We start from the raw sequence: 25,341 nt of genomic DNA, 5'->3' as shown, positions 1-25,341 counted from the left end.
CTGTGCCCGCCCATGTGAAAAAGAAGGAAAGAAACAGCTGCTTCCACAAAATTGGATCAGAATTAAAATATGCTTTTCGGCAGAACATAATATTTTCAAACTAGCACATCTGGCAATGAAAGAACAGCACCATATAGTAGATGCTGATTTATGGCATATACAGTCTTCTGGAGAACATTGTACCAGCCTTGTATGGTATTGCCACCTAGTTGGCACCTTAGTTGTGTCTTCAAATGGCCATTCCACTATTATACCTACCCAGTTGCTTCTGGATGATAGGAAACATGGAAAGACCAGAGAATTCCATGAGCCCACTCCCACACTTCATTTGCTGTAAATGAGTTACTTAATCAGAAACAATGTTATGGTGTTTTACATAAGGCATTCCATAAGTCCATGGACTGTAGTTTTGGAAGAAGCATTGCATTGAGGGAAAGCAAATCCATATGTGTCTATTCTAGTTAGAATAAATTGCTGCCTCTTCTGTGATGGAAGTGATCATAGCCAGGTTGGCCTTGATGAAGGGAAGTCCATGTAGCTGACTCATGCATAACCTCCATCCCTATCACCAGGACCACTTTGTTCATGAATAAAGTGGGTAATGACAGAAGTGGTTGGGGAAAGAGGATGATTTTTTGCCATAGAACAGGCCATCTTATCCAGTGGATCATTAAAACCTTGCTCTGCTGAAGTCACTGTCTGGTGAGTGCTCATATGGAGCACAAATATCTTCACGTTTTTTTGCCTACTCAGAAAGATCTACCCACACACTCTTCCCAAGACCACTTTGTTACCAATTTTCCAATCAGGTTCCTTCCAAGTCCCCAGACATCTAGTGAAACCATTAGCAGCAGCCAATGAATTAGCATATAACTGCACTTCTGGCTAGTTCTTCTACAAAGCAAAATGAACAACCAAAGGCATTGCTCAAGCTTCTGATGACTGGGAGGATTTTCCCTCACCACTGTCCTTCAAGGACATCCAAGGAAGGGGTAGAGTGCTGCAGCTGTACGTGTTCATATCATGCAGAATCATCTGCAAGCCAGGTCACACTTTTCTCTTCTAAAGTCAAGTGACTGCAAGTAACTCCCCCAAGAGGCCATAGCTCTGGACTGGGAAAGAGGAGGTAATGTGGCAGAAGTGGAGACTATGGGCATTTGGCTCAGTTCCTCATGTAGCTTACTTGTGCCCTCAGGATCTGCTTGAACCCTATCTCTTAGATACTGTTCCCATTTTGTGATAGAGTACTGCTGTTTATACACAATTTTATGGCTTGTTGGGTCAAACAACACCCAGTTCATTACAGGCAACTCAGATCTCATGGCAACTTGGTGGCCCCTGGTTAAGCATTCAGTCTTTACTAAGGCCCATTAGCAGGCCAAAAGCTATTTCTCAAAAAGAGATAAGTTATCTGCAGAGGTAGTCAGTCTTTGTTTCAAAATCTTAAGGGCCTATATGGTGGTTCTCCTACAGAATCCTGTAAAAGGCTACAGGTGGCATCCCTATTTGTCACTGACACTTCCAGCACCCTTAGATCTGCTGGATCATATGATCCAAATGGCTGAGCAGCTTGCATAACAATCTGGACCTGTCACAGAGCCTCCTTCTGTTATGGTTCCCACTCAAAACTAGCACTTTTATTCCAGGTGGGCTGGATTAGCACACTGAAATGAGGAATACGTTGTCTCCAAAATCCAAAGTTGATGAGTATGTCAATTCCAATATGCATTGCATACCTGGGGAAATATCAACAGAATGGGCCCAGGGACCCACTGGATTGAATATAAAATGGGCCTGAGCTAAAACTCCATCAACCATCTGACCTTCTTAAGCTCCTAATCTGACTGGTGGACTAGGGTGATGTTTTGGGTTTCCCAGAATTAGTGTCACTTCTAAGCCAGTGTCTAGTAATCATGCAATATCTGATCATTTCCTTTGCCCCATAGATAGTTACCCTGGTAAAATGACATAAGTCTCCTTGGGAAGGCAGTATGGAAGGTTGATGGTATAAATTTTTGGCAGGTGTGGTAGTTAGATTCAGTTGTCAACTTGGCCAGGTGAAGGCACCTAGTTCTGTTGCTGTGGATATAAGCCAATGGTACGTGAACCTCATCTGTTGCTAATTACATCTGCAGTCAGCTAGAAGGCATGCCTGCTGCAATGAATGCCATTTGACTTAATTGGCTGGTGCTTAAATGAGAGATCGCAATGTAGCACAGACTAAGCAGCTTGGCATTCCTCATCTCAGCACTCACAGCTCAGCCCAGGCCTTTGGAGATGCAGAAAGAAATCACCCCAGGGAAAGTTGTTGGAACCCAGGGGCCTGGAAAGAAGGCCAGCAGAGACCACCCTGTGCCTTCCCACACAAGAAAGAAACTCAGTGGAAAGTTAGCTGCCTTTCCTCTGAAGAACTAACAAAATAAATCCCCTTTTATTAAAAACCAATCCATCTCTGGTGTGTTGCATTCCGGCAACTAGCAAACAAGAACAGCAGGGTAACAGGATCCTTCCCCAAGGGTACCTGACCTTCCCTTCATTCAAGTGGCTCTGGGTCTGTAAACTGTTTCAAATCTGGAAATTGACTAAGGAGCCATTTTGTAATTCAAGATTAATTTTTGGTGACTTGACCTAGAATTCTTCTGTTTATACAGCTCAAACAAGGATTTAATAGACTGCACATCAGTTGTACTTCAAGATACCTCATGGTCTACCAGCCAATGCCATAAGTCTCTGTGAGTCAGAGTATTTTTATTGCTTCTTTGGGTCTACTGTCCATTATCATGGCCATGCCCACCTTTTTCATGGAGATTAACTGCTGCCAAGTGGCTTTTACTAACTCAGTTTCTGACCATCCATATTGTGTTTAGGAATTCCCATTCAGTGATAGCAGTTCCCAGAATAATATCTGACTTATAGAGAAGGGCAAATACAGAGAGCTTTTCAGGAATGATGGAAATAATCTCACAATTTGTTGCTCAAAGTCTCTGTAAAAGTTTTTTTTTTCTGAAGTTTCCTGGGGTATGTGAGGAGGTCTTCCATGATAAATCCACTCTAACATTGCAATCTCTTTAAACCTTTTGATCCACTCATCTACATTATACCAGCAGTTCTGGGATTTTTACTTCAAGTGATGTTAGCCAACTTTTGCTCCATGTTTCAGCCAACTGTCAAGTAAGCTGTTAATGCCCTTTCTAACCCCTTGAGCTACAACACTGAATACAGAATCTCTGCTTAGTTGGCCCATATCGATAAATTCAGCTTGATCCAATTTTATATTCCTTCCACCATTATTGCACACACTTAATATCCATTCCCATACATCTTCCCCTCATATTACCTATAAAAATTTGGAAATGCATGCAGTTCTTTTGCAGTATAAAATGAGTCACAAATTCTACCACAATTTCAGGGACTGTTGGGAATTTAGTCTAGTTATAGGTCTTAAGAAAAGATCAGTGGTGGGAGTGGGTCATAAAAAGTATTAGAAGTGTCTTTCTAGGAAATTGCTTTGCAGTTCCATCTGATGAAACAGAATTAATCACTCCAGAAGAGGAATGAGGGCCATTTCTCCAGGAGAGGCTTAGAAGTTACTGAATATTTAATCTCTTTAGATGGAGGTTGGATGGCTGACTCCTCAGGTGGGACTGGAGGCCAGGTAGCTGTTTCTTCAAGGTTCATATACTTGTTTGTTAATACCACCTGAATGAAATATGCCAGAATAGAATGGCTTTTAAAAGAGGAATTTATTAAGATACAAGTTTACAGTTATAAGGCCAAGTAACATCCAAACTAAGGTATCCAGAGAAAGATACCCTGACTCATGAAAGGGCCAATGACATTTGGGGTTTCTCTGTCAGCTAAGAAGTCACATGGTGATATCGGTTAGCTTTCTCTCCTGACTTCTCCTTTCAAATGGTTTTCCTGGGGGCATTTTCTTTCTGCGTCTTCAAAGGTCTCTGTTGTTGGCCACTCTGAAGGTTTTTCTAAAATGGTTTCCTCTTAAACTACTCCAGTAAGTGACCCACTTGGATATTAGTGGAAACACATCTCCTTGGAAACTACTTAACCAAAAGGTCTCACACATAATTGTGGGTCGCATCTCCATGGAAACCACTTAGTCAAAAAAAATCCCATCCAACAATATTGAATCAGGCTTAAAGAATATGGCTTTTCTTGGGAACACAACAGTTTCAAACCAGCATGTTCCACCATCTGGACCCCCAAAAGACATGTTCTTTCCATACACAAAATGCATTCATTCCATTACAATATCATAAAGTCTTAAACAATTTCAGTAGGAATACAAATGCAATACAAATTCATAAACAGTATAAAACCTCATCAAAGTCAGATAAAGGCATGGTATGTCTGAAGGCAAAATTGGCTCTGGTTGTGGACCTGTAAAACTCAGATCAAGTTGTCTGCTGCCAATACACAAAGGAGGGAGAGTCATAGGTTAAAAGTTCTCATTTACATAGGAAGAAATTGGAAGGAGCATAGGATTCAAAGTTCCCAAGCAGTTCCAAAAACCAGTAGGGCATAGTCTATTAGATTTCAAAGTCTGAGGGCCATTTATCCTCAGGACTTGATCGAGTCCTTTACAAGGGCCAACACAGCAGTCCTCCTCATTCCAAGTGCTGTGGTGAGGGTTGCAACCTTGGGTGACATTGGGAAAACCACCTGTTTCTCAGCTCCATCCTCTTCAAGCACTGGGGAAACACTCTGCCATCTCTGGGGCACATGTTCAACTCCCTAGGAAATATGGGGTGGCAGCAAGGATCTTCCCAATCCCCAGAGAATGTTCTCCACTTTCTCTGAGCTCTACAGTGCCAAAACACTTCATGAGCATTGTGACAGAAGGTCTACCCTCTGTCTTCAGTGCAAATTCACTCTCTTTAAGTGCATGGATGGACCCACTCACCTGGGCCAAGATTTCATGGCTTCAGACCTTAGCTTCCATAGTTTTGTCTTTGAAGTTATCTTTCCTTCAATTTGTCCCTTTTCTTTACCTTTTAAACCGGGCTGGTAGTAGTTCCATTTCTACAGATCTCACAACACTCCTGTTGGTTTTCTATGCAGTATGCTGGGATCATACCTATCAGATAATAGGATTTTCCACAAATCCTTTCTGGATAACTCCATCTCTAATCCTGGATTGTCCTATAATAGCTGACAGTTTCCATGTTTGGCTAAATCTTCGCTTGGGGCCCTATTCTCTGGGGTTCTCCCTTTCTGGAAACCCAGAATGTTCCAGAGCTTCAATTTCTGGTTTCTTTCTTTGTCAGTTCTCAGCTTAACTCTTTCCTGTCACATTTTACTATAAGCTTCAAGGAGAAGCCAGGTAGTATTCTCTACATTTAGTTTGTAAATCTCTTCTGCTAAGTATCCAGGTTCATGGTTTTTAAATTATGCCTTCCATTCAAAAGCAGTTTCAAACTGGCACAATTGGGAAACTTCTTCCTCAGGGGGCTGGAGGTCAGGTAGTTCTCCTCAAGGAAAGCTGTAGTGGCTGTTTCCTCAGGAAAGACCATTGCAGGTCTATCTAGCTAAAACTCAGTAGAATCCAAGTTTTCTTGTCCCCACTACCATTATTATCAACCAATATGTCCCCATCCCAATGTCAGGATCCCATTTTTTTCCAATCAAAGCCCTTACTTTAACAGCAGGCACCATGAAAAGTTAGGAACTTAGCTTATGTTGTAAATCTGCTACTAACACAATGAGACTCTGGTTCTGATTTTCATAGATTTCAAGTCTGTAACCACAGGAAATAAGATTTTCTTTCAGGGTACACATAAACACTTTTACATCTTTCATATGACATTTTAGTTGCAAATTTGAAGCCTTCAGCTCATCTCTTTCCCTCATAACTGTATCCCCCATATCTAAGAGCAAACAGCCAACATTATTATACCTCTTAACTCCACAAAACTCTGTTAAGGTCTCACCCAGAACCTTGTCTCATATAAGAGCACAATTAGCAGAATCAAATGGTGATGTTTTGTATATTTCCATTGTCAACTCATGCCATGAATCTTCAGTGCCATATTGATGATTGGATATAGGGTGCCTTTGAGTCTAATTAGAGTAGAAAATCAATTGCAAAAACCTATTTATAAGATTATGTTTCTTAAGTACCACTCTTGGTGCCAAGATGTATTAGCCAGGGTTCTCTAGAGAAGCAGAACCAACAGGAGATATCATAAATATGAGATTTATAAAAGTATTTAATGCAATCATGGGGAAACAAGAATCCAAAATCCATAGGGTAGCTGTGAGACAGGTATCTCTGATAAAGAGTCTTTGATGAATTCCATAGGAAAGGCTGACTGACTGATGAAGCAATGAAAATTCTCTCTTCTCCCTTTGATTAGTCAACTGATTAATCAAATCCAACTGATTGGATTCTCTTGTTTGTGGAAGAAACATCCTTAGTTGCTCATAGATGTAAACATTCACAGATGCAATCAACTGACTGATGGTTTAACAAACCAGCCTTTTGGTTTATCACCCAGCCATGAAATATCCTTGCAGTAACAGTTAGGCCACTGCTTGCCTGACCAGATAACTGAGCACCATCATCTGGCCAACTTGACATCTGAACTTAACCATCACAAGGTGGTTTATAGGGAAAATACCCCTAATGTACAGTATAGACTATTGTTAATAGTACTATTTTAATAATCTTTCATCAATTGTATCAAAGGTACTATGATAACACAAAGTATCAACAATAGGTGATTATATTGGAATGCTGTATTTTTACATGACTTTTCTTTAAACCAGCAATCTCTCTACTTAAAAAAAACCCAGTAATTTTTTAAAAAAACATTATTCTAAATGAAAGAAACCAGAAAAAATAATCATAAAACTAGACTACATAAAGTGTGAACTCTAAGTTAAATCATTGACTATTGCTAATAGCACAATTAAAAATGGGCTAGCATCAATTGTAACAAATATTTTACATCGATATAAGATGTTAACAATAGGTGGGTATTTGGAAATCCTATATTTTATGCATGATTGTTCTGTAAATCCACAATTTTTAAAATAAAAACTTAAAATAAAAAAATAAGCTATTTATTGTAGTGGTCATCTCATTCTTCTATTTATAAAACTTAATTAGCTTACCTATAAGTGATTTATCATTTCTAGCCTCTTCTCCTTCTCCACCTTCAAAACAATAATAATTAAAGCAGGTGAAGTACTTAACACCATTTTACTATAAGATCATAAAATGAATTATGTTGTCTTGAAAGAACCCTTAAAACTTCTTTAATTAACTCTTAAAACTGAACAATAAAAAGACAAATAAGCCAAAGAAAACATGGGCAATGGATTTTAATAGACGTTTTTCCAATGAAGATATACAAATGGCCAATACACACATGAAAATATTCTTCACATAATTAACTATTAGGGAAATATAAACCAAAATCACAAAGAGATGCCACTTCTTCCCACCTCAGTGATTGTAAGCAATACCAAGTGGCAAAGATGTGGAGAAATTAAAACCTCATATGCTGTTGGTAGAAATGTAAGTGGTGCAGTCACTTTGGAAAATAGTCTCAAACAATTAAACATGGATTTACTACATGACCCAGTAATTCCACTCATAGTAGGTAAACATGAGAGAAATGAAAACATATATTCATGCAACAACTTGTATACCACCAGTGTTCGTAGCAGCGTTGTTCATAATAGCTGGAAAATAAAAACAATCAAAATACCCATCAATGGATGAATGTATAAACAAAATATATTATATCTATTATATCTACATAATGGAATATTATTCAGCAATGAAAAGAAATGAGTTTTTGATACATTATTATACCAAGGATAACATGATGCTACATGAAAGAAGCCAGACACAAAAGATTATACACTGTATTCTTCCATTATATGAAATGTTTAGAGTTGGCAAATCCATAGAAATAGAAAGTGTCTCAGGGTTTGGGTGAGAGGAGAAATAGTTGGAGAGTGCCAATAGTTGTGGGGTTTATTTGGGTGGGGGCTGTAGGGCAAGTGATGAAAAGGTTCTGAAATTAGGTAGTGGTGATAGTTGCACAACTTTGAGAAAAAATATGGAGTTATACAATTTAAAAAGTGAATTGTGTGGTATATGAATTATATCTCAATACATTTATTATAAAAAGAACTTCCAGCACTTAGGAAATTCTGCACCCATGATCCTTTCTTGAGGAATTTACTTGCTGCTCCATCCAGAATGGAACCACTAGCAATGTGTGGCTATTTAAATACTCACATATTATAAAATTCACTTTTTATTTTATAGAATTCATAGCTTTTAGTAGTAATTTTAATTAAAATTAATAAAATTTCAAATTTATTGCTGCCCAAATATATTACGTTATAGAGACTAAATCGATAGTGTTTACTGAACTAATAAATTTTTCTAGAATTATTTTTTAATTGGATCAACTTTTATTCTTCGATTATCATTTACTATTTTACCTTTAAGTTGGGAAAATGAACCAGGTCCCTGACCTAGTCCCTTATACCCTATGTGATCCCACCCATTATGTCCTCCAGGACATAATGGCACTTCCCTGCTTTGTCTTTGTGCAGAGCCATATTGAACAATTTTGTCCATCAAATAATCTAGGCCCTCCAGGGATCTAGACATTCTGGATGGCTTGTGTCCATAGGCATCATCTTTACACAAATAAAGACTTTCAAACTCTGCCTATGACATAGTCAATTCAAATCTCTCTCTTTTTTTAACAGGAACTTTAATAGATTCATAGGCATTGCAGCTTGGTAAGTACTGATTCAGGCCACTATTTGCTGATGTCTTTTGTCTTTGTTTTTCTTTTTGATTGTCTCCTGAACTTTGCTTAGTTGATTCCTACTCATCCGTCAGAATCAGCTCAAAGTGGGAAGCTAAGTAATAGGAGCTGCAGTTTGCAGTGGAGGGACAACTATATTTGGTGTTGGCTTATAAAGGGAAGCTAGTGATTTAACTTTATTAAAATCATATTTTCATGAGTTCAGTGTACCTGCGTTAATTAATGTACTCAGAAAAACAAATATCATATAGAAACTAAAATTTGCTAAAACATCAGAATTTTAATCTATGGTAGAAAATTGTGGCATAGAGTGCAATTTTAATCATTACAAGTGCATTACCTTGACCTTTATGATTTCAAAATCTGCAGTGCCCTATGAAACAGTCTGGACTTCTCATAGGTAACCGAGTCAGTAATGCCCAGTTGAACAATTTAACTTTGTCCTAAAGGGAATTCTTGAATGCTCGGAAGGGAATTTCACTTGTACACTTTTTACCACTGGTTGACTCTTGTTTTCAAAGAAAGTTTATTTAAATAGCAATTTCCTAAGTTTGAGAAATGAAACCTCCAAAATGAATCATTGTGAAAAGAACTGCTACGTATATTATCGCCATTCCTGTCCTATTGTATTTTTCCAACTTTAGAAATCCTAACACCTTTAAAGATTCTCCAAATTTCTTAGAATATATAGGTAAGAGAAAAATGGTTTCTTTAGTATTCATTATTCTTTATATAGAAAAGTAAACTACTGTTTATTTTATAATTTTAAGTTGGATTTAAAAGATACAAAAATAACCTCATGAAAAATGGAAAGATATAGTGAATAATCTGTATATTTTCCTTAAAGATTAAAATTTGGGTAAACAAAATCAGTATAACACTGAATTGTTCTTTTTATTAATGTTTTATATTGTTAACCTAATATAGAGACTTTTATGATGATTTTTGTTGAGATAGAACATTAATCAACTAAAACCAAATTTAAAATCCAGGTCATAATGACTCTAATACAAAGAAATATTTATGATGATTTTGATAAAAATAGATACTGTGTTTAAACATTTTTTATTAAAACTCTTTTAAGATAAGTCTCTTAAATATTAAACCCTTTATTACTTCTTTCAATTCTAACAATAATTTCACATATATCTACATTTATATCTATATATCTATATATCTCTCTCTATCTGTCATCACTCTATACATCTATATTGGGAAATAGAAAATGTCTACATCCATTGCCCTTTCTTGTATTTATAACTTAAAAGTAGTCACAACACAAATTGAATCTGAGAATTTTCAATTATTTGGTGATTCTGTGATACTTTCTTTCTCCCTTTTCCTTATTCATTTTCTTACACTTATCATGTATGTGTCTATTATACTCCATTGATTTCTCTTCCTCTCCTTGTTTGCTTCTCATCTATGTAAGTGTCCCTTTCTACTCCTATTCTCCTCTAGCATCCTTCCTATCTCCTCTTCTCAAATGTTCCACAGGAAAACAATTTTACATTCCTGTACAAACAGTAAACAAATGATAGTTTTATTTCACATACCATGGGATACCATGGAATATTATGTCATTCTCCTCACTGTTTACAGCACCTGTTTTCCATTCATTTCTCATTTTCAACTCCATCACCAAATGGAAATGGAAATCAATCTCACTAAAACCCCTAATAATATCTTAATTTCCACACTCAGTGATCTCTGCTCAATTCTTAATCTAAAAGGGCATTCATTTTGGCATTTACTACTGAAATTCATTTTATCTCTCTTCTCTTACTTCAGCAAAAATAAGCTTTCATTTTCCCTCCTGCTTTTCTGACTACTCTGCTAAGTGGAGTTTTCTGTGTTTCCCTTGTCTTTCTATTGTGCAAGCCAGGGTTTCTGGTTTCTAATGACAGAAAATAGACTTGGTGATTTAAGCAGTAAATGAGTTTATTGAAAGGAAATTTGTCCTAGAACTTCTAGGAAGGTGGGAGGAATTAGCTAGGGAAATTTGAAGAAATAGAAGAAAGCAAACGTCTAGTCAACAGTCAAAAGCATGCACTAACACTAACTTTGTGGGGGCTACAGCTACAACCATTTAGCTACAGGTGCCACACTCATATTGCCAAATTCACTGGCATGGATTCAGGATGTATTTGTTGGCGTGTTTATAATGCTGCTGTGCTTCTTTGCTACCCCAATTTGCTTTTGTCCCTGTACATTTGTCTCCTTCACTCTGTATTCTAGTTCCAGGGTGGGTGGAGTAAATAGGTTAAACCTAAGTGAAGTTTCTTCACTCTAGTGGAAAGTGGGATGGGAAAGGGAATTTCTAAGCCTTTTGATTTTTTAGCATGCATGGTAGCCTATGATCCCTAGTACACATGAAGTTTTAAAAGGAATCAGATGTTGGCCATCCAATAAATAATATATATATCCATTACTACCTTTAATGCCACTTCATCAAAATTCTTTCCTTGCCCTTTTCTTTCTATACACTTCCCATGGATTCTTAACCATTATTTCAACAACCCCACTGACTTCATGGCATTATTTCTATTCTACTCTTTTAGATCTGAATTACTAATTCATCTTACTTGGATGTTCAGTGAACAATTTGCTGCAGAAATTTACCAATACATCTAAATTTATTTCAATTTTCAATTTTTGATGACCGTCTACCCAGGCATCCAAGTGACTCTTCTTCCCTTCACTGACCAACTCTTTCACATATAATAACACAAAGATGCCTAGTGACATTTCATTCTGAATTCTTTTGAATTTGTCTCTTCATCTTCCTTATCACTCCCAATGCCATATCACAACTGGACTAGACACTTCATATATATTTAAATCACTTTGAGGCATTCTTTTAAAAGAATATTCTTGGACATCATTTTTCATCTAATGAATCCATTTCTGCAAAATATCTCTCTTTATTTAGCCCAAACATATCCACAAGTGAATTCTGATTTATAATCTGCTTTGGGAACCAAAAGAAAATGGTAACAGCTTCCTACCTAGCCTATCTGACTCCAATTTGCCCTCCTGTAGCCTATCATTTACTTTACAAAATAATTAATTAAAAAACTCACAATGTCACTCTCTAACAAATATTAGGTGCAGACCTATTGCCTGAGGGATAAAGTTCAACACCCTTCACATGACATTCAATTCTTGACCCAGCGTCCATGTCACACTCACATAAAATTTCTTTCTCACACTCATCAGTGTAGCTATATGCTTAGTATATAGTTGGAAAGCCTTTTGATTTGTCCAAACATGTTAATTCCTGTACATTTTTAGCTGATATTATTGCATTCATTTTCAGTTCTTCAATCTCCCAAAATACTCTCCACCAATTATAGTAGTGCAAAATAAAATTTAAAAATCTTTCTGATGAGAATGGTTTTATTTCTGCTCCCCTACCCCTTTTTCATCTTACAAATCTTTAGTGAATATTCTTACATGTATTCTATTTAATTTCAGAAAATATCTATAAGGACATGGAAAAGGAAAATGCAACATTGTTGACAGAATTTGTTCTCACAGGATTTACAGATCAACCAGAGTGGCAAATCCCCCTATTCCTGGTGTTCTTGGTGATATATCTCATCACCATGATGGGGAACCTAGGACTGATTGCTCTCATCTGGAAGGATACACAGCTTCATACCCCTATGTATTTATTCCTTGGGCGTTTAGCCTTTGTGGATGCGTGGCTTTCATCCACAGTGACCCCCAAGATGCTGATCAGTTTCTGGGCCAAGAGTAAAATGATAACTCTATCTGCATGCATGATGCAATTTTTTTCCTTTGTAGTCAGTGCAACCACAGAATGCTTCCTCCTGGCAGCAATGGCATATGATCGATATGTAGCCATATGCAAACCTTTACTTTACCCAGTGATTATGACCAATAGATTATGCAGTCAGCTGTCTGTCTGGTCATTTGCAGGTGGCCTTCTTCATGCCTCAATTCATGGAGGCTTTTTATTAAGATTAACATTCTGTAAGTCCAACATTGTACATCATTTCTACTGTGACATCATACCATTGCTTAAAATTTCCTGTACTGACACTTCTATCAATTTTCTGATGACTTTTATTTTCTCTGGTTCAATTCAGATATTCACCATTATGACAGTTCTTTTCTCTTATGCATCCATTCTCTTTACAGTCTTAAAAAATAAGTCTGTAAAAGGCATAAGGAAAGCCTTTTCTACCTGTGGAGCCCATCTTTTATCTGTCTCTTTATACTATGGCCCTCTTCTCTTCATGTATGTGCACCCCAGGTCTTCTCAGGCAGATGATCAAGATATGATGGATTCTCTGTTTTATACAGTTATAATTCCCTTATTAAATCCAATCATCTACAGTCTGAGAAATAAGAAAGTCATAGATTCACTGGCTAAAATACTAAAAGGGAAATTCTAATGTGAAGCTCTCCTACTAATAATTCTTCAGTTATATATGGTCATGGTTTGTTCAGTGTATAAAAGTCTTCTTTAATTGTAATTAAACTTGTATGTCTTTAAAATTCTTAACTTGGCTATTCATTTTAACCAGGGAACTCTTCCTAACACATTCAGCAGGTAACGTTACTGAATAACAAAGCCACATAAAGACATCACAAGTAAAGGAAACTACAGACCAATTTCCCATATGAATATTGATGCAAAAATCTTCAAATTAATACTAGCAAACTGAATGCAGCATCATATTGAATTGATTATACACCACTTTCCAGAGGTTAATGATTTCAGCTGTTAGAGCCTAATATGCTCCTTAACATATTTTATGTATAATATTGAAAAACTTGCAATGAAATTTAATCATGTCAGACATGTCATTTAATGCAGAAACCAAATGTTAAGATTTTAAATGCTTATATGTTCTTCAATATTGCTTAATGAATGTAATATGTGCTTAGATAGTGCAGTTTCTCTGAACAGTATTTAAGTAGGGTAACTTTGATTTCTAAAACACTGTGTATCCTGGAGACTCAATATCATTCTATCTCTGAAGTAGGGGCAGGCTTGTGTAAGTCAATCCCAGAAATTCTGTTATCCATCAAAAAGTCTTTCATTCTCATTTATTGTGAAAGGTTGACTGTCACTTCTTGTAAGGATTCATTTCATATACCATACAGAAAAATAAGCAGAAATGGGAAACCAATGAGAAAAATTGCTAAACAAGTTAAGACAGTTAAGGCTAGGCTCAACATGCATATATGAGAAAGAGGAAGTGAATTGCCTTTCATTGTAAATATACCTTTTAAAGCCCTTTCCAGTTATAACTGTATGTTATTCAGCTATCTGAAAAGCTTCCACAATTCAAAAGCTATTAGATTGGATAGAAGAATTAGAATTAAGTTGTTTTTTTATGGAGTAGATCAAATAAGAGAGGTGGCACATAGCAATTTTCTCAGAACTAAGAAAAGCTAGACATAAAAATCAAAACATTTAAATGTTGTTGTAATGTGTGATTGCAAACCAGGGAGTTTGGTTGTGTATTACCAAAATATAAACAGTGTTAAGATGATATGATGCCCCAGTGCCCAGTTGATGAAGATGTGAAATGGTCAAGAGCTTGGAAATTATGTGCCTGAAAAGTTCTTGAAGCTTAACTTTACCCACACTCCATTTTCTTTAAGTATAATTCATCATTCATCTACAGGTCAGCTCCCTTCTTTTCCACTTTGAGCACAAAAATCCCACAAACAGCCTACTAATACAACTGATGTCCCAAACCTCAAACTACCCATCTCTTTGTTTTGCAAAACTGATTTATTGTCATTCACATTCAGTTTATCACCATTTTACTTTCCAAAGACTGCTGCCAGATTATGCTTTCTAAAGACAACTCTGATTAAATAATGTCCTTCTTCAATAACTTTTAATGGATTAGCATCGTTAGCAATTTAAATATGTACATGGTATAGATAGATGATGATGATAGATAGATCTGAAATATAGATGCATATGTTTATTTTTTTGTTGTTGTCTTTCAGTACAATCCCATTGTTTTGCTTTTTAGAAAACCACCAAAATCTCTAATCCATTGATGTGATCTCTTCTTCATGTATGTTACAAATTTATTCCTTTCTGTATATTATTTGTGCAATTTCAGTGTGATATTAGAAGAAAGGAAAAACGTATACCTGTGCAAAGCCCACATTTTAAACAAGATATTCTGCTGATTCCTTTAAAGAGAAACTATGAAAATACATGCATATTTTTAGTGAATATTTAAATGGAAATGTGATAATATATTGCTAAATTATCCATTTATCTGAAAAATTGGCATGAATAGGAATGCTATCACTGGATTGGGAGGTAGGACAAAGCTTGGAATTAGTTGCCTCAGGTAGGGTGGCTTGGCCTGATAAACTGATATTTGAAAAATTGAATGGGAACTCTCCTCATGGTATGCCAAGAGCTCTAATCCATCTGTACCCCTCCAGAAGATGGTATGTCATTCCAATAAGGCTGAGCAAGTCAGTAAGATAATTGGGGAAAGGGGACAAAACAGAGGAAACTCCAGAGTGAGAGTTTGAAACATTTAAAATCACAGGGCATTGTGCTGGGAACAATGCACTGTGGCACCCAGCTTCAGCCTCTCAACTTCTCGTCTTCCTTTCAATAATAGTCTTAACAGTCTGGGGCTAAGGGAAACACTGGAGAAGAACTTAGGAAATGGTACTCTTCATAGGTGGCCACTTCTCCTTCCAGGATGTCATTACCAACCACTGAGGGGTCAGATTGAGCATATGGAAGAGCTATAGTGGCTAGATCCCCACTTCAGATTGAGGCAGGAGTTCTTTGGAATGCTGATAGATCCTACACTTAGAGAGACCATGCACACTGGGAGGATGTCTTGCATTTCTTTAATAGTTTGGTAACCTCTTCAGAGGTCTTAAGCAGGTATGAGTGTTAGACACTTCTGCCCATGATCTTGCAACATGAGTTTTTGTGCCACCAATCTTCAAGAATGGGAATCATGATTAACCAAGGGTTTGAGGAATAAAGGTGTAGTGGATTGAATTATGTGCCGCAAATTAGACTCATTCTTTGTCTTGAGCCACATTCCTGTGGGTGTGAACATATTGTATACAAGATCTCTTAAAGATGTTTCTTTTAGTTAAGTTATAGCCCAAATGAATAAGCTTGAGCCTTAATCTAGTAAATGAATTCCATCATAAGTAGAAGAAATTCACATATACACAGAAAAAAAATCACATGAAGGAGTCAGATCTAGGTTCCAGTATGCAACTGGAACCCAGAAAAGAAAGGAGAGGACTTCACCATGTAACAATAAATACAAGTAACCTGAAGATTCTAAAGCTGGATTTTAGCCTTCAGGACAAATTCCAGGAGGGTGAGCTTGAAACAAATTTCCTAATTCAGTCTTTCTGAATTCTTCCTAATAGATTTACATGAATAGAGGCACCCTAATATGCATGTAGAGTTTACTTGGCTCTCTGGAAAACAGTCAAACTCCACTATACACTGGAGAAGGGGTGTAAGGAGCCAGTAAGGGCATCAGAAGACATAATACACTATTTGTCACAGAGAATAGATAGTACATCACAGAGAATAGATAGCTAATGAAAAGTAAACAGGTTATATTCAAAATAGATGAAATGGCACACCTTATTAGATAAATATACATTAAAATATACCCCTATACAAATCTTGCCTGACAATATTTCTGTTCATGGACTAAATGCCTACCCACAAGTAAGCATTTCTTACCTATCACATTGCTTAGAACCTTGTTTTAGTGCACAGCCTAGAGTATGATGCAACACTCTTCTGGAATCACACCACCATTGCACATTAGGCATCCCATTCATTTTGCATTCAAATGTACACAAAGCATATATCTATTCTGGATTTATTAGTCCCACAAGACACAGACAGACTTCCCAGAGTTCTGCACAATGAGCTCCATGTGGTCCAGCCCCTCCCACAAAAATCTGTGATTCCAGTAGCTGCAGGGTTTTATTAGAGAACTTCTGATGTGGCAATCCAACACCACCCATCCTTCCAACACCATCTGATGCCCATATACCCCAAAAGATAAGTCACTTGAGAAGATTATCCCCTAGCTGACTGACCCCAATAACTCAGAAAACAACACCAGGCCCGTGAGCTCCTCACTGAAGATGAATGCATTGCAGATTGCAATCCTCCATCCTAAAAGTACCTTGTGAAAAATGACAGCACCCCAATTCCTAGAACTGTCATTAGATACATCCTCACCAACTCTGAACTTTTTCCATTTGACTATGTCATCTTCCTGCCTATATTCATGGCTGCTGAAGATAGCACCAGCAACGATTTCAGGATTGGTCATGTCCATATGAGTCTGTTGAATACCACATTCCTGAAATAGCCATTTGTTTAGACTATGTATACCAACCAATATTATGTATACCTATCCACACTCATGTTGATGAGGCATCACAGGATAAATTGTAATAAGAGAAATAAAACTAAGAACCCACAATTAATCAATGATGCCTCACCCGTTCTGGGTCTCTGTCCATACACCCAAGGCCTGCTAATGTCCTTTCTTGAAAGTAAACCTCCGAGCTATCCCTACTAGATAATGAGCCCCAAGATTTCTCTTTACACTAGCCTGGAGCCCTGTCCATATTGGAAGAATTACCACATTCAAATAAATATTCCCTAATCACACAATTGATTGTCCACCTGCTAAAGCAACAGCCTTATAATGTTATAAAAGTCATAATGTCCAATCCCATCGCCCCTCTTTGACTCCCTACACACTTGGATGAGCCTTACCCTCTGTCTGTGAGGTCCATTATAAGGTCTGTGTTTATGCAGTCATTCTATAATTGGAACCTTTGTGTATAATAAACTTTTCTCTTAACCATCTCCTTTGTCTCTCCTTTTTTATCACACTTGTCCATAATAAGACAATCACAAAACGTAAAGCTAAGTTGTTAACAATAAAAATTAAAATTAAGTATATTTAGGATGCTAAATATAGTCCCCATGGAAAACATAAAGATATTATCAAAACATATACATAAAAGCTTACTTATTTTGAAGTGAGATTCAAAATTACTTATGAAAGATCATCTAAACAAAAAGGGTGGTAATAATGGAGGAGATAGAGTCACAAAATGTATAAAACGTTAAAAAAAAACAATTAGCATAATGAAAGAAATAACTCTTGCCTCATCACTAAAGACAAAATGCAAATTAATAAGCAGAAATTGGTGGAAGGGATCAAAAGCATAATCTAACTTTATGCTGTTTAAAAGACATCCATCTTATTGTGGAAGACACAAATGGATTGAAAACGAGATGATGGAAAGAAATAATCTGTGCTTATATTAACTGAAAGAGACCAGAGTGATGGTACTAAAATTAGAAATAGAGAATTTAACTCCAGAATTTTATAAGAGGGAAAAAAGGATATTATATGTTGAGATAGTGGTCAATTCAGCAGAGATATAAAAATTTTAAACCTATATGCATATAACAGTGCTCCAAAGTATATAAAGCAAATATTGACAAAATTGAAGCAAGAAATAAACAATTCTACAATAATATTTCGGATGTCAATACACCACTTGCAGTAATGGATAAATTATCTAGACAAAGGATTAACAAGAATATAAAGGACTTGAACAACACAATAAACCAATTACATCAAAACATACATATATATAAAATACTCCAAAGTACATGTAAAACATTCTGTAAGATAGCTCATATGTTAGGGTACAAGATAAGTTTCAATAAATTTTAAAATATCAAAAAATATTAAATAATTTTTCCAATGACAATAATGAAATGAGAAATAAATGACAGAATGAAAACAGAAAAATTTATATATATGTGGAGATTAAAAAGCACAATCTTAAACAACCAAGAGATTACATGAGAGATCAGAAGGGAAATTAGAGAATACCTAAAGACCAATGTAAATGAAGACACAACATACCTAAATTTATGATATGCTGCAAAGGAAGTGGCCAGGGAGAAATTCCTAGATATGAAAATTTATACCAAGAAAGAAAAAAGATCTCAAATCTGCAACCTATGTTCCCATCCTGCAGAAATAGAAAAACAAAAGAGCAAACAAACCGAAAGTTAACAGAAGGAAGGATATAATCAATAATGATGATTAATAATAATATAATCAATAATAATATAATTGATATAAATAATAAATGAAATAGATAATAGAAACAACTGAGAGAATTAACTAAACTGTAGGTTGTTTCTTTGAAATATTAATAAAATGTACAAACTTTAGGTAGAGTAATGAAGAAAAAGCAGATAATATACAAATAAAATCAGACAGTAAAATGATGACATTACTATTGTCTTACAGAGATAAAAATGATTACAAGGTAATACTAAGAACAATTGGACACCAGCAAATTAGACAATCTAGATGGAACAGAAAAATTCCTAGGAACACACAAATTACCTATTCTGACTTAATAAGAAATAGAGAACCTCAACAGACCAATATAAATTGCAGAAATTGAAGCAATAATCAAAAAACTCCAACAAAGAAAAGTCCAGGACCAGATGATTCCAATGGTGAATTCTGTTAAATATTTAAAGAAATAATGCCAATTCTCAAAATTCCCAAGAATTCAAGAGGATAGAACACTTTCTTATACTTTGTATGAGGCCAGAATCACCTTGATATCCAAGTTAGAGAAAGACAGCATAAGAAAAGAAAATTGCACTCCAATTTTCCATGAATATAGATGCAGGAATGTCCAACAAATCTGACTAATTGAAAATAAAAGCATATAAAAAACCCTCCTCCAAAGGTATTAAGCCTAAGATATATGGTTATTTACTCTGAAAGGATCACAGCTAGTAATTGGAGTTCAATACCATTAGTGGGGTAGGAAGGGGACCACCTCCCTTTACTGAAGTATCACCAATATAAGTGGCAAGTCATGTTCTTAGTGTGAGAGGAAAGTAGGGAGACATTCCACACATGTCCTTTTCATCTGAGCTTGAAGTCTGGCTTAACAATCCAAATTATACTTTATTTCAACCTCCTAATCCCTCTCTTATTACTGAGGGGACATCCCCTCTGCAGGAATTGTTATAGCACCTGAAAAGGTGAGATGGTGCTGGAGCCAGCAATTCTCCTTTTGCTCTACCACTTGCTTCTTTTGCTCTTCATCCCTACCCTATGGGTTATTAGAGGTCCTATCTATGAAAATGAATGGCAAAAGATGTAATATCTTCAGACCAGAAGCATCAAAGCCTTGCAATCTCCAGAGGAGCTAAAAAAAATCATATACCATACAATCCTTCCAAAACAAAGTCAATGCTGTTTAATGTAATCACAAAGTTGTGCATCCATTACCACAATGAAATTTAGAACATTTTCATTACTCCAAAAAGAAAAAACACCTGTATACCTTAAGCAGTCACTTCTTAATCCCTCTATCTTCCCCTAGTGCTACATAACCACTTACCTTATTCTGCCTCTATACATTTATTTATATTTACAATATTTTATATAAACAGAATCATACAATATTTAGTACTTTGTGTCTGGTCTCTTTCACTTAGCATAATGTGTTTTTAATAATTGCCATGTATTTTTTTAATTAGACATGTAGGTTTACAGAAAAGCCATGTAAAAAGTGCAATGTTTCCATATACCCTCTTATAGTTGATGCTTTGCATTTGTGTGGGCCTTTTATTACAAATGATGCAAGAATATTAAAATATTACTGTTAACTATAGTCCATAGTTTACATTAGTTTTATTTTCCCACTGTTCTAGTTTGCTAGCTGCTGGAATGCAATATACCAGGAACGGAATGGCTTTTAACAAGGGGAATTTAATAAGTTGCAAATTTACAGTTCTAAGACCGAGAAAATGTCCCAATTACAACAAGTCTAAAGAAATGTCCAATCAAAGGCATCCAGGGAAAGATACCTTGGTTCAAGAAGGCCAGTGAAGTTCAGGGTCTCTCTCTCAAGTGAAAAGGCACATGGTGAACACAGTCAGGGCTTCTCTCTCAGCTAGAAGGGCACATGGCGAACACGGCATCATCTGCTAGCTTACTCTCCTGGCTTCCTGTTTCATGAAGCTCCCTGGGAGGCATTTTCCTTCTTCTTCTCCAAAGGTTGTTGGCTCGTGGACTCTCTGCATCTCATAGCTACATCGTTCTGCTTTCTCTGAATCTCTCTGAATCTCTCATTTTCCAAAATGTTTACTCTTTTATAGGACTTCAGAAACTAATCAAGACCCACTCAAATGGGTGGAGACATGTCATCCCCTAATCCAGTTTAACAACCATTCTTAACTAAACCACATCAACCAGAGAGATGATCTCATTACAGGTTCAAATATACAGTATTGAATAGGGATTATTCTACCTTTAAGAAATGAGATTTATATTAAAACATGGCTTTTCTTAGGGGGCATACTTCCTTTCAAACCAGCACACCCACATACCACCTAGTTATTAGCACTGTGGAATAACGGTAGAGACTTTAAATGTAGTTTTTTAAACAAGAACATAAAACGATGAAAAACTAATTTAAAGATTCAAGTCATAATGATTCTCTCTCTATAAAGAAATCTTTGTGATGATTCTGATGAAACTGGACATTGTGTTTTAACATTTTCTAAGGTGAGTCACAAATATTGACTCCTTTGTTCCCTCACACAGTTTTGACAATAAATTCATATCTATTTCCTTCTATCAATCTATCTCTCTATCCTTTATCTCTCTCTCCATCTATCTATCCATCTGTCTGTCTGTCTATCTATCCACCTATCTAGATGGGGAAATATGCAGAAATTGTTTACTTCAACTGTCCTTTAGTAAATATTTGTGACTTACTAAATGCCCACAACACAAATTGAATCTGAGAATTTTCAATTAAGTATTGATTTGGGGTTAGTTGGGAGCCCATTTTAAATAAAAATCCACTGAAGAACTAAAACCATTGGTTTGGGTTATTTATATAACCTGTATTCAAGATGCAGCCTTTTGCTCTGTTTTATTTTGCCAAGCAATCTGGTGTGGAATAAAGTTTTCTATAGAAAATCCCACCGCATTTATAGAGAAAATCATTACTAATCACTTTAAAGAAAACAACAGATTTTGAATATGGAAAAAATTTCCATGCAGTGTTAGAATATTTCTTGTTTTTTAAATCACCTACCAAATCTCTCTTTCTACTTCTATGACCCCCTAGACTCCCTCTACTCTATCTGAGATGTTCTATAGGAAAACAATTCTTTATTTCTCTATAGGCTGTAGACAAATGCCAACTATTTTCCACATTTCGTAGAATAATATATCATTCTCCTCACTGCTCCATTTCTTTTCCATTCACTTCTTATTTTTCTCTGGCCTCAATTCTGTCACAAAATCGAAACGGAAACTGCTCTAACTAAAGCCTCTAATAGCCTTTTCATCTTCTCACTCAGTGATTTCTACCCACTCCTTATCCTACCAAAATATTTTGCATTTGATATTGTACTTCACTTTGTCCTTCTTTAATATCTATCCTCTCTTAGTTCACAACAATAAGCTTCCCAGTTTCCTTCATTCTTTTCTGACCACTCTGCTTTCATACTTTATTGATTTTCAATTGTCTGCCTTTTGTTCTAACAAGCATTCTTGCCTTCAAGCAACAGAAACTAGCTTTATTGACTTAGATAGTAAATAAATTTATTGCAGGGAGATTGGCTAGAACATAGAATTGCTAAAGATGTTGGAGGAATCAGCTGGGAAAATCTGTAGAAACAAAAGAAAGATAGATACAACAGACAATCATGCCCCAATTCTCGCTCAGTGAGGGTTGCAGTCACAGCTGCTGAATTTCTTGTGCCACAGCTCATCATGTCAATGCCACTAGCACAGATGCATAAAGCATTTGTTGGAGTCCTATCAGAGCTGCCTTGGCTGCCTTTGCTACACAATTAGTTTTTATTTCTGTACTTCTGTCTCCTTCTCTCTGTATTCCAAATCCTAGATGGGTGGGTTTGATTCCCCTTTGAGAATCAATGGGATTCTTGAGGCAAGTGGGATGGAAAAATGAGTTTCTTGGTCTTTTTGGATTTGGGAGTGAATCATAGCCTCTGATGCCTACCAAGACTGCAGTGGGAAAGGAGATCAGATGTTGGCCATCCAATAAATAACATATATCCACTACCCTCTTTATAAGTATATTGCTAATACATCTCACCTGGTTCTTCAGAGGACCTGTTGCTACATAATTTACCAATACATCTGAGTTCTCAATTTCAATATTTGATGACCATCTGTCCAGTCAACAAGTAACTCCTCTCTCCTTCACTGAGCAACCCCTTCACATCAATATGTCACTGAGTCATGGTGATACTAGGTTCTGAATTTTTTGAATCTTGTATCTTCCCCTTTCTTTTCACTTCTAATATCTTATCACACATGAACTAGACATTTCAATCACCTTGGAGACATTTTTTAAATGTGTATTCCTGGACCTCATTTTTTTCCTACTAAATCAATTTCTACAGCTTTATCTCATAATTTCTATTTTGCCCCAAAAGATCCCACCAGAAGTTTTGATGTGTAATCTAGTTTGATAACTAATAGACAATAGTAAAAGTGTCCTAACTAGCATGCCTGACTCCAGTTTATCTTCACTGCAGATTATTTTCTATACTAACAAATAATTAATTTCAAAATATCTTAGAATATCACTCCCTGCTTAAAGGTTTTCAGTGCAGGCCTTGCCTGAGGGATAAAGTTCAAGATCCTACACATGGTAGCCAACTCATTTTGTAATCCAAGCCCTTCAAAAATCTTTACTTGTACTCTGCATCCATGACACACCCACATAGAATTTCCTTCTCATATTCACCAGTGTCTCTCTCTCTATATATATACATATATATATCATATACTTAGAATATCTTTGTTTTACTAAATATATCCCTACACACTATCAGCTGATATAATTGCATTCATTTCCATTTCTTCAATTTCCAAAAATTGTTTCCACAAGTTATAGTAGTATTAAATAAAATTAAAAGGTCATTTTCATAGGAGGATGATTTCATTTCAACTTCCTTTCCCCAATTTCACCTTATAAATCCTTGTAGAATGTTCTTTTTACCTTCATTCCATCTTATTTCATGAGACATTCAATGAGAACACGGAAAAGGAAAATGCAACATTGTTGACAGAGTTTCTTCTCACAAGATTCACAAATCAACCAGAGTGGCAAATCCCCCTATTCCTGGTGTTCTTGGTCATAAATCTCATCACCATGATGGGAAACCTAGGACTGATTGCTTTCATCTGAAAGGACCCTCACCTTCACATCCCTATGTACTTATTCCTTGGGAATTAGCCTTTGTGGATGCTTGGCTTTCATCCATAGTGACCCCCAAGATGCTGGTCAGTTTCTGGGCCAGGAGTAAAATGATATCTCTATCTGCATGCATGACTCCATTTTTTTCCTCTGTAGTTAGTGCAACCACAGAATGTTTTTCACCTGGCAACAATGACATATGATTGATATGTAGCCATATGCCAACCTTTACTTTATCCAGTGATTATGACAAATAGATTATGCAGCCAGCTATCAATCTGGTCATTTGAAGGTGGCCTTCTTCATGCCTCAATTCATGGAAGCTTTTTATTAAGATTAACCTTCTGTAAGTCTAGCATAATAAATCCCTTCTATTGTGACATCATAGCATTACTTAAGATTTCTTGTACTGATGTGTCTATTGATGCTTTTAATTTTCTCTGTTTCAATTCAGGTTATTCACAGTTGTGACAGTTATTTTCTTGTATTCATCTATTCTCTTTCTAGTCTTAAAAAGTAAGTTTGTAAAAGGCATAAAGAAAGCCTTTTCTACCATTGCAGCCCATCTCTTTTCTGTCTCTTTATAGTATGGTCCTCTTCTCTTTATGTATGTGCATCTTAGATTTCCTCAGGCAGATGATCAAGATATGATGGATTTTGTATTTTATACTGTCATAATTCCTTTATTAAATCCAATTATCTGCTATCATAAAAAGAAAGTCTTAGATTCACTGGCTAAAATATTAAAAAGGAAATGATAAACTGAATTTTTCATACTATATCATTTTCTTGTTATTAAACATCTATAAGATTGTGTTTTTAGTTGTGGTTATGATTTGCTGAGTATATAAAGGTTTTGCAGTTTTAATTTCCCAGTATTTTTTTTGAAACTTGTTAGTATGTTTATTCTGATTTTAACCAAAGAATTTTCCTAAAGCATTCTATGGTCTAGCATTAATCTGAAAACAAAGCTAGATAAAGACATCACAAGTGAAAAACTACACATCAGTTTATTAATACAGATGAAAAAATCCTCAACCTAATACTAGCAAATTAAATCTAATAGCATTTTAAATTGATTATACACTGTACTCTAGTTTTTAAATAACTCGAGCTGTTAGAACCTAATAAACTTCTTAAGTAATTTGTGCATATTATTTTAAAAACGTACAATAAATTTTAATCAGGTAATACATGG

General features: G+C 35.9%; 1 protein-coding gene and 1 pseudogene across 1 annotated transcript; both read left to right on the top strand.

Annotated features, from left to right (window-relative positions):
- The first annotated feature begins 12,310 nt into the window (after positions 1 to 12,310).
- On the top strand, positions 12,311 to 13,240 carry LOC143647909 (olfactory receptor 5H8-like). The gene has a single exon (XM_077117593.1). It carries the CDS (start codon positions 12,311 to 12,313, stop codon positions 13,238 to 13,240), a length of 930 nt encoding a protein of 309 aa, XP_076973708.1.
- Positions 13,241 to 22,820: 9,580 nt separating this feature from the next.
- LOC143647661 (olfactory receptor 5H8-like) lies at positions 22,821 to 24,901 on the top strand (annotated as a pseudogene).
- The last annotated feature ends 440 nt before the right edge of the window (positions 24,902 to 25,341 follow it).

The sequence above is a fragment of the Tamandua tetradactyla genome, chromosome 10, assembly GCF_023851605.1.
Source record: "Tamandua tetradactyla isolate mTamTet1 chromosome 10, mTamTet1.pri, whole genome shotgun sequence".
In the NCBI taxonomy this organism is placed as follows: Eukaryota; Metazoa; Chordata; class Mammalia; order Pilosa; family Myrmecophagidae; genus Tamandua; species Tamandua tetradactyla.
The sequence above is the reverse complement of the archived record's forward strand: the minus strand, read 5'-3'. Positions and strand labels throughout refer to the sequence as shown.

Bases quoted from the DNA above. Each gene is read 5' to 3' on its own strand.
- LOC143647909 (XM_077117593.1), top strand. From the start codon at position 12,311: ATGGAAAAGGAAAATGCAACATTGTTGACAGAATTTGTTCTCACAGGA.